The 10,440-nt window shown below is 41.4% G+C and overlaps 1 protein-coding gene across 1 annotated transcript in view; it reads right to left on the reverse strand.

Moving 5' to 3' along the window:
- Nucleotides 1-6,159, reverse strand: part of ITGA2 (integrin subunit alpha 2) — a 60,642-nt gene extending 54,483 nt beyond the window's left edge. Inside the window, exon 1 of the mRNA XM_026037538.1 lies at nt 6,111-6,159. Coding sequence (XP_025893323.1) covers nt 6,111-6,147 — 37 coding nt within the window. The 5' untranslated portion in view covers nt 6,148-6,159. The remainder of the gene's footprint in view (nt 1-6,110) is intronic.
- Between the last annotated feature and the right edge of the window lie 4,281 nt (nt 6,160-10,440).

Below are 10,440 nucleotides of genomic sequence, written 5' to 3' on the forward strand. Positions count from 1 at the left end.
TTCCTCACCCAAATAAAAACATGAATATTGCTGTCAGACAAGATAGTTCTGATCTGATTATTCAAGCATAGTGATCTGCAGTCTTATCTCTATTGATTTAATGCTGTTTTGTATCACAATATCAACCACTGCTGGCTTTTTTGTCCTTGGGTCACAGACAGACCTATATGTGACATACATGAACAGATAGATAAATGGATGAACAAACACCAAAACCTAGTTCAGCCTTTTTACCTCCACACCAACAGAAAATGAAATCTTAAGGAAATATGGAATCCAGGAGTGGCTTTCATATTTCCTCAGGTAATTTTCTCAAATGATCCCTTCGCTGTGCCATATGCTCCCATGCAAAAAGATGTTCACAGCAGTTCCTCAGAAGAATTACTCAGAAATTGTCAATAATAGCTGAGGAAAGGTATTTAATCTAAAAATAAAATTTTAAAAAGTATGAAATACAGGAAGAATAAAGAAAGATGAACCTGGAAGCAAGTTTAAAAGGGCAAGGTGAATTGGGAATAGGCAAGAAAGTTCCACCATGGCTCYGAGTAACCACCAAGCTGTTCACTCTGCCTACCAATAATGTGAAAGGACAAGAGTATCTGTGGCACTCATTAGACATTCAAACATGCAGATGCAGTTTGGTTAAATGAAACATGGATAGTTCATTTTTAAAGTCCTATTCATTTTTTAAAGAACATGCATCTCCAGAAGAAAACAGAGCTAACCTAGTCCCTGAACAGCATTTCAGGATCCCCCAAGGAGCAATTCTTACTCAAAGCCACAATTACCAAATAYAATTATATTCTCGGAGCTGGTTACTCAGAACTACTAGTCTGAAGTTGACAATGCTCATACAGCTTATATCAACTTTACTGGATGCTTTAATTATTATCCACCTCCAAAAAAGAGTGTAGCATGAGGAGGAAGAATTTTATCTCCTACTGCTTTATAGCAAATCATATTTGTATGAAGTTAATATAGACAGAAGGCAACATTAATCCAGAAGCAACATTAATCCAGTCTAATTCACAGTATTTTTATTAATCCTTCATCCATTGATGAATTGTTTTGTACAGCTACACGCAAGTCTTTCATTTAAAGGCTATAAATAAAAAGCCTTCTCCTGTACTGATTTCAACAGAAATGAAATCCACTAGTCCTCCACTAGTACAAATGGGAACTGTACAGCCAATTTATTTACAAAAAAAATTAAAAAAAGAGCTTATCAGCTTGTTTTGCCCTCTGTCACAGGACCAGGGATTGCTCTGTGAAGAAGCAGCCCCAAACATGAGAACCTGCTAAGGGGAAGGTGCTGGGCCAAGCCGAGGGCACGTGCTGGCACGCAAGCGCACGGCCGTGTGGCTGCGGAGCCGGCCTGCGCGCGGCTGCATTTYGCCCCGTAACCATGGGGATGGGAAAGGGCCTGCGGGAGCCGAACAAAGGCAACCTTCACACGCCGCTAAGCCKGGCTGAGAGAAGGCCCCACATTGCTGCTCAAAGGGACTTGCTTCGCTCATCTCTGAACGTATGAACTGCCTTCCACCTGTAGGCCCAAAAGGAAAGGGGTTTATTCGCGTTTAGCTGTTTGGCCAGTTGTCCATTGCACTGCGAGTCCCTGGTCCTAGCCTTGAAGAAAAAAATACCATTCCAAAGATACGCAGATGTGCAAAAACCGTTTTCATTCATTTTAAATCAACAGTGAAAAACACCACAATGCATAACATTTATAGAGTCTAAAACAACTAAAACCCAATAATAATAAAAACAGTCTCAGCCTTTTAACTTCCTAAATAAAACTCCTATAATCAAATCAAAAAAGTAAAGAACAACTAAAAACTGTTTCAGAGACAGGCAGCACACACACATGGTTAAAACTTTTCTGCAATGCCTCCTGTTTACTTTGCCTAAATTATGCACAAATAAATATTAACTGTTAATGTATTTAGGAGTGTGAAGGTAATACCCTGGACACTTGTTAAAATAAACATCATTTGTACAAAATGCAAGTCCAGCAACACAGTATGAAAGAGCCCTTACTTCAGCATGCCATGCTGTGAAAGGCAAAACTCCAAGAATAATATATAATAACGCTCCTGATATCTGACAAACTTTCTTAAATTAGGAAAAACTAGAGATACTTCTGATTTCAAAAAAATTCACACTTGGGTACTGCTTTTTCAACACCCAATCTTTGGATGCAAAAGAGGAAAAACAATTTTCTTGTATGTTAAACTTGTTCACAAACAACATGCTAGTAAAACAACAAAACAACAATCATAAGAAAGGGAGAAAGACAAAGATAAACTAACTTGTACAGCTTTAAGTTAGCACATATGTATGTTTTACAATCACATACYGCATTTTTACATGGACTTTTGGCTTCATTTATTGTACAAAGTGGATAGTACAAAGCGGATAGTTTTCACTTGTTATTCAGTTATCAGCTTTCTCTGTGTTGTTCAGCACATTGCCTTGTACTTTCGAGATACAGTTTTCTAATTTACTGAAGTAGCAGTATCCTTGTGGATAAACCTCCACATATTGCATCATCTATTTGCAAATGCAAGGGAAATTATTTTTGAACACTGAGAAAAATGAGAGATTATCTTTTCTCCATTTATAGAGTGGAAACAAAACATGAAGGTCAAAAGTACTTACCAGTTCTGGATATCTAACTTGATATAATTAAAACCTTATTTTTTCGGAATGCTTAACACAGTCAAAGTGCAAATTCTTTTGACTTCATTCACGGTTGTGAATGCACAGCAGCTTTGCCTATAAAGATGCAGCTTCACTGCTGTAGCCCGTGCAAGTTCTGGCTACTAGGAAAGCATCTTTGCCAGCTTCCCTCCCACCTCTGGCCAGGAGCAGCACTGGAATAAATTGCACAAGTGAACAGGCCTAGTATAGCTAATCCCTAACAGGGACCTAAAAAAGGGAGAAGATGACTCCTGGAGCTGGTAAGTCCCTAGCCTTTTTCTCTAAGAAAGCCCTGGTGGCAGCGCGGGAAAACTGGTGGGGAAAACGTAACCAGGAGTGGGCAGAAGTCCTTGCAACAGCAATCCCACATTTAGGTCAGCTTAACCAGATCATGAAAACACAGCTTCAGTTTTGAGAACCCCTGGCTGAGCAAAGAGAAAGAGAAGAGCACAAAAGCTCCAACCACATGTCAAAGATTTGATTTAAATGACTCGCCTGAAACTGCACTAGGCTTTTGTAGCAAAAAAAGTCAGAGAAAGAATCCAATTCTAAAARAAAAATATCTTTCTCTTCAGCCTACCCTTCTTCCTTCTATTTCCAGCAACAAGTGAGGCAAGAGCATTAGCTGCTTTTCTGATCAGCAGCCTTCCACAATTACAGAGGCTACAATTACCTGTGGCCAAAGCAGCATAAGATACATGAAAGACAAATGCAGATCAGTAACTTATTTCTAATACTCCCTAACTCTTAAGKGTTTGTTCTTTTATCACAACTTTCACCTATATAGTTCCCTAGGATAAAAAAGAAACACAACTTGAAGAGAACAACTACTGCACAGTARTATTAATAGGGTCTTCTCCTATCTCACCATACAGTCCCACAGSCCACTGCCTACAAGGCTGATGAGATGCTACTGGTTCCCTGGAACAAGAAGACACTTCATTAGCAAGAGTCAGATATTAACTGAATGACAACSAAGACATTGCACTGGGAGGAATCTGATTCTGCCTAGAGTTTTGGAGAAACCTCTGGACGTTTACCTATAAGGCTGCTTCCTCTTTGAGGCTGCCTGCAGCAGTAGCTATTGCAGGGGGCTGGGGATGCTGTCAGTGACAGCAGCACCTTGCTGAGATCTCTTTTGACCCTCAAATGGTACATCTGTTATCATGGGCTAACAGAAATCCAGGATCCAGAAGTAAAAACCAGAGTGCAACACAAATTTTTGTGAAAATACTAAATAAGAACAYGACAGGTATCATTCCTGTACGTGCAGGTACAGACCCAGACTTCTAGTGGGGAGCAGTGGTGCCTACATGAACTCAACTGCACAGGAAGCCCAGCTGACCTCCATGCAGAAAAAGGACCAAATTTATAATAGTAAGCTGATAAAAATCTATTTCTTTCCAGAGGAATGTATTTTTCCTTTCCAAAGGTTTGTTACTTAGCCAAATTTGGGTAGATTTTCAAGATGATGCAAATATCACCTTCCTGCCAAATTTCAAATATCTGTTCTGAAACTTGAGGGCACTGTAGCTTCTCAAAGAAAACATTACCAGAAGTGAACCCAGACAAGGCACTCTATTTTGCACTCACTCTCAGAAGGAGCTGGAATATTTTGACTCCAATTTTTGTGAACAGGCTTAAGGAAGAAACCTGATGCTGAAAAATGCACTCCTAAAGAATAAAATACAACAGAAAAGACTGTCTTGCAACAGAGAGCATCATGCTTTGTTGTATAGGCCGTGCTGTAAAGTCCATCTCTCAGTCATGATTATTTGTCATAAAATAATCAACMTCCATCAGCTACATAATTTTTTGCCAGCAAATAGGTGTGGTAGCACCGTTACCAACAGTTATCAAAACAGCAGTTTTATGGTATTTCTATCTGTTCTTGTATACGAGAAGTCTCAATCATTTTCCAAACAGAAAAATACACTCCAAGAGTAACTCAACTCACACCTAACTGTTGCATTACTTGAGCGACAGCCTAATACTCTTACACAATATCTTTAATATGGCTGATAGTGCCAAAACGAATACAAAAATCCATCTTGAAATAAACTTGGCCTGTTTGCTTGCAGGATCACTTAATTCAGCTAAACTAGCTCAATCAAATTCATGCAGATTGCATCTGCAGTTAAAACAGTTCATTTAAAGTGAATCAATCCATTTTATTGAGAAATGATTATGGCAAAGCTACAGTAACTTTCACCACAGCAACTCCTTAGGTTGCTTGGTGAAAATGCTCCCTACCCAAAACTTTTTTTTCTTCCTATGGAAACCTGCAAGATCAAGGAAGGCGCAAGCAAGTAATAATTCAGCAATTACATCCACCAACATCAAACGTCACGACATCTGAAATCAGAATTATGGCAGCTTGAACTATATGAATGAAGACAAGTCTGTCTGACCTGTACATCCATGGCCCGAGCACGGCTGACCCATTCCCTGGAGGGAGCTCTCCTTGCAGGGGAACCCTGCGCGCAACGCTCCTCGTCTCCTACCTTAAACACTCCTCTCCAAAACCTCMCAAGTCTCAAGGCTTGAGTTACACCTTGAATTACAAAGCACATTTATGTTCTTGACATGCACTGACTGTAACCAGGGGAATAAAGGATTAACGAAGCAAAAAAATCTTGTGGGTGTTTTCCACTTGGATGTTTTAAGAGTTCTTCCTTTAGAAAAGTTACCTGGTTGTTTGTACAAAGTATGCCTCATCGCAGGTTAATATTTTTGCATTTGATTTCATACCCTGCAGCCGTACATTCCACTGCCATGTTTTCTATAGTTACTGGAAGAACAAGTTGGAACAGCTCATCGGTGAAAACTCATTTTTGTTTCTTCTTCAGTAACTCGGTAATTAAAGGTTCATGAGAGCATATAGAATATTTAAGCCCTGAAAGTGCTTGAGAATTTGCTCATGGCAAGTGAATATAACAGCTTATGGTTCCCAGGAAAATATAAGTAATGGCAATTCAGTCAGCCAAGAGAAGGAGATGTTTCAAGTTTCCCTGTCCTTTTCCAAGGAACATCTGCCCAAGAGGGTGGGAACGAACCTAAAGATCTCTTACGAACCAGGAACAGAATTCATAATAAAGAATAAAATCTTCCTTTTCAGAACAGCACAGTCACTATATAAGTTTATACAGCAAACTGCACTCACTTCTCATCCTTTTTTTTTTGAAACACAAGCTCCGTGCCAACCCAGGGGCTCCAGATTTTGACCGCTCTAAAAATGCAGACTTTCTGCTTGCCGCCCATACATACACACATATGTACATATGGGCACATAGACACGCTCCCGCCGCCCGGCTCCGTGCCCCGAGGCCGAGGAGGAGCAGGGGGAAGGACAGACGCGCCCGGCCCGCATCGCGCCCTCGCCCCGCACCTGCGGCGCCCGCGGGACCTACCAAGAGCGACGAGCAGAAGCAGCGGCACCGAGTCCATGGCGCGGTGGGGCGCGGTGGGGCGCGGTGGGGCGCGGAGGGGCGCGGAGGGGCGCGGAGGGTCTGCAGCGGCTCCCGAGCTGGCCGCTTCCCAGCGCGGCACTGAGCGCCACCTGCTCCTCGCCGCCCCGAAATACCCGCCCTCCTCCTCCTCCTCCTCCTCTTCCTCCTCCTCCTCCTCCCTGCGCCGCTCCTCCCTGCGCGCCGCGGGTGCGGAGCGGCCCCCGCCCCGCCGTGCCCCTCGCCGTGGCCTCGGGGCGGCAGCCGCCGTGCGTGCCCTGAGCCTGCGGCGTGACGGGTAGGGACCCGGGGTCCCCTTTCCAACCGCTGTGAGCCYTTTGAAGCTGCTGGAAACCTAGGACCGTGGAAAAACCGGTTAATTTACAGARCTGTGTAAGAGTGGGTATCTTCCGCATGTATTAAGTTTCATATTCAAATGTGTGAGGGCTGTACCTTCCAGTCTTAGTGAATTTGGCTGCACTGAATATTCTGCAGCATGTGAGAGCACCACAGGATCCGGGACGCTTCCCACACGGCTGATGGGAAGTTTGCCCTGATGCTGCCCACAGGGCCTCAGGTGCCAGGATGGTATCTCGATTCCCATCTGCAAGCAAATCAGAACAACATGTACAGTGCAGGACACCCCTATTCTGTGTCTCAGCCTACGTAGCACTGCAGAAGGCTACAGACTCAGAGTATATGAGAAACAAAACTTCTCCAACATGGTTCTCCACGTTCCACAACTCCACRGTTCTCATATGTGTCAAAACCTGTGCTGCTGCCTTTTCATGTTGGAGATATTCTATTTTGCAACAGTGATTTTTGGTGAATAAGTGCAAACTTCCTGGTATTAACCTGGAATAAATACAGTTGTCCGAGAAATGTTTCCCTCCTTCCCCCATCTTGCCATCTAGGCCATGGYCCTCTCACTGTGACACAGACCATAGCTTTTGTTTCAGCAGTAGTATAAAAATACATGTGTTTTCTTCAGTTTCAACTTCTTACTATTCCAAGTATGAATTCTAAATTAAAGTAAGCAAGTCTGCTCAACAGGCAGATTCAACTAATCATTCAACTAATAATTGTGTGGACACTGCTTCTTTACAGCCTAGCATAGTTCAGGAAAGCTCTTTCAGGATGCTGCCGTCGTTGATGAATCGTAGCATGGACCTGTCATTTTACAACACACATTGATTTCTTTCATGTATTTACCTTCTTAGGACACACAATTACTAACTCACCCTAACCATATGAACTTACACATGGCTTCAGTCTCTGTGAACACTTCCCAGACCATAGTCATTTCCTCACTCTGAGATATTCCCTCTGCACTTAGTCAACCATTTACCAAGAATGACTCACGTGTCTCCAAATACCATCCCTCAATTTCCTCTTGATGGTATCGTTAAAAAAAAGAAAAAAAAAATCAGGCAAACAGACAGTTTAAGGTGCGGCTACCTAGGGCAGAAATGGCAACATGAAGAACACACAAATTAAGACTGGGGAGCAGCCCTGGTGCCTTTTCTTCCAGTCCACACTGAGTGCACGAGCATGTCCACAGCTCCYGGACACAGAGGAAAATCTGCTTCCTTGAAGAAGACAAATGTTAATTAATTAACACAAACGAAGGAACGATAAAATGGGCACTTAGTGAAATATACCTAGAATCCACCTCCGCCCCGCCCTAAAATAAACTCCRCAGAGTAACCAAGATGTCTGCTTTTCCTAAGAAACAATGTCGTTGATTCAGTTACATCATTCTAATTATAAATGTACCCTAAGGTTATGAAACTTTCTTCCTCATCCAGACACAATGTTCAAAAGCAGTTTCTCACACACAAAGGCCGTCTCCCAGAGTTTATATACATTTATCTGTATATACAAAGACTAAATTGTGAATTATTATATTCTCTTATACCTTGGACGGATGGTTCTGTTTTAAACAAATTGAAAGGAGTTTGATAAGAACAGTCATTCTGAATTCTGAGTTCTGAATACAATTCTGAACTATATAATGCATATTATGAAAATATTATTTAAAAAAAGATTTTCTGTAGTATGCAATATTTCATTTTTTAAAAGATCTTGGTCTATGTTATGCATAATACATGTATTCTGAAAAAAAAAGATCTTTTTATACCTCACCAATGCTTGGAAAAAAAACATCCAGTGAACAGTTTAGTTAGTGCTGTTTATCTTTTGTAATTCAAAATGGGGCCTTGTAAACATCCTTTGCTCTACATGTCTTCACCATTTAATGATGCCTTTTATAGCACCCTGTTGTGTCTGCTTGTTCAGTGATCATAGGGACGCTTGCCAAAAATGCCGTATCTGTCTGATCTGATTTGTAAAATGTCAGTCTTTCCTTTATACAAATATGAATTTCTTGTACATTAAAAGAATTATTTTATTGCTAAGTGCCAAAGTAACTTTCCTTTTTTTCAGTGTAAAGACTGAGGGAAGCAAGTAGCTCGGTCCATTCCACAACAAAAGATGACTATAATATTTGCAAATTTCAAGAAGAACAAAAAACTGGAAAGGGAAGAAGCTGAAAAAATATTGAAACTGTTTTTTCATTTTATTTTTAGTGAATACATACTGAATCATCTGTTTTATCGTGGGAATTTATAAGTAATGTATATTTTCATAGCTTTTTAACATGATGACCTATTGCAAGCTTAATGAGAACCTTCTCAGAAAAAACATACAGACATTTTCATATTTGTAATTCGTGAGGGGTGGCCACAGACTCACAGTTTCTGTGGTATGCAAAATGGATGATTTTTTGTTAATGCATTTCTGGGAGGGGCTCTCACAAAGGCCACCTCTGAGCACATTGATGATCACAGTTACCCCAAGCTACATGGCTCCAAGATACTCGTTTGATGGGATCTGTCTGAAGGAGGGGTACAACTTATTGGAAGGGTTTACAAATAATGATAATCAAAGATTGAAAAGTCATGGATGAAAACAGAAAAACCTACCTAAGAAAAAACTAAGAAAACTAAGAAAAACCTACCTAAGAAAAGAATGTCAATCCAGAATAATATAAAAATTGCGTATCTCCCACCTTGAACAAGATTGAGCAGAGAAAGTACCCCCACAAAATGCACAATGCCCCAGAACATCATGGGCTGGTGTCCTGGGTGCTCCTGACCTATGTCCTGTGAGCATTCAGAAGACAGTGAGAACCAAGTAGCTTGTACCTCCTTTTCCTCATAGTCCCTCTGGCTGTTATTGCTTTTATTTTAACTAACTTCAGGCTGTTAAAAATCAGATTGGGCTTGTAATGTGCATCTGTACACAGATATTTGAGATAGAGAATGTATAAAGAAAAGTCCTTCAACTTYAAAAACTCTCACAAAATACTCAGGAGTACATTTTGTGTTTAATGAACACATAAAAATCTACTGCTGGTTACTTATTATTTTTGGCAAATAATAGTTGTATCAGACCTATGCTCAAGAAAAACATTATGTTAGGTTCTGTACAATAATATCTCCACTACAGGAAAAATCTAAAAAGGAAGTGTTAAAATTAGCTGTGAGGATGTCATTTAGACACTAGAAGCGGAAAGGCTGAAACGAGTTAAGGATGGTGTGAAATGGCCTCAGTGCAAAGGCTAATTAAGTAAAATAAGAATCCTTAGTCTGGGAAAGAGGGATCTTAAGAAGAAATATGGTGGACATACAATATTAGAAGGGGCAAGGGGCCAGCTGGTGGGGTCACCTGTATGCTTTCACAGCATAGATTTAGGGTTATCTGGTGAAGGTGGTTAAGTGGCAAGATCAGCACAGGCCAAAGGCCACTGTTTACTCAGCACATGTAGGTGAGTGCCACAGAATGTTGCTTACATTCAAAGTTAACCTGAATTCCCCATCACTGGCATGGAAGAGGAATCCCCATGGGTGACTAACTAACACTGAAGCCTTCTTGGCCTGTGAAGACCTTCAGCTCTCGCTCTGGCCCCCTAAACCCCTTTGGAGGTAAATTGACTCCTCATGGTTCAGCTCCTAGCTCTTAGCTTAGTCATGCTCAGTTGAAAAGTCACTAGCATCTGAATAGGCTTATTATCACAGCTGCATATTCCTTCATTCTAGCTCTTTGACTGGGCTTTTGCAAAACCCGAAACCACTGCACCTCYTTTCCTAGTTATATGGTCCTACCCSCAGGCCTTATGGYGGCTCTGCCACCTGCACAACTGCCCCATGAGGGCCCAAGGGGACTCCAGAATCACRCTCACAACAAGAAGCTGTTGTGGCATTAATCCTGACCAAAAGCAGGTGAGTTTGGA

Source organism: Nothoprocta perdicaria, unplaced genomic scaffold (genome assembly GCF_003342845.1).
Source record: "Nothoprocta perdicaria isolate Ctin4 unplaced genomic scaffold, notPer1 scaffold_1, whole genome shotgun sequence".
Classification (NCBI taxonomy): Eukaryota; Metazoa; Chordata; class Aves; order Tinamiformes; family Tinamidae; genus Nothoprocta; species Nothoprocta perdicaria.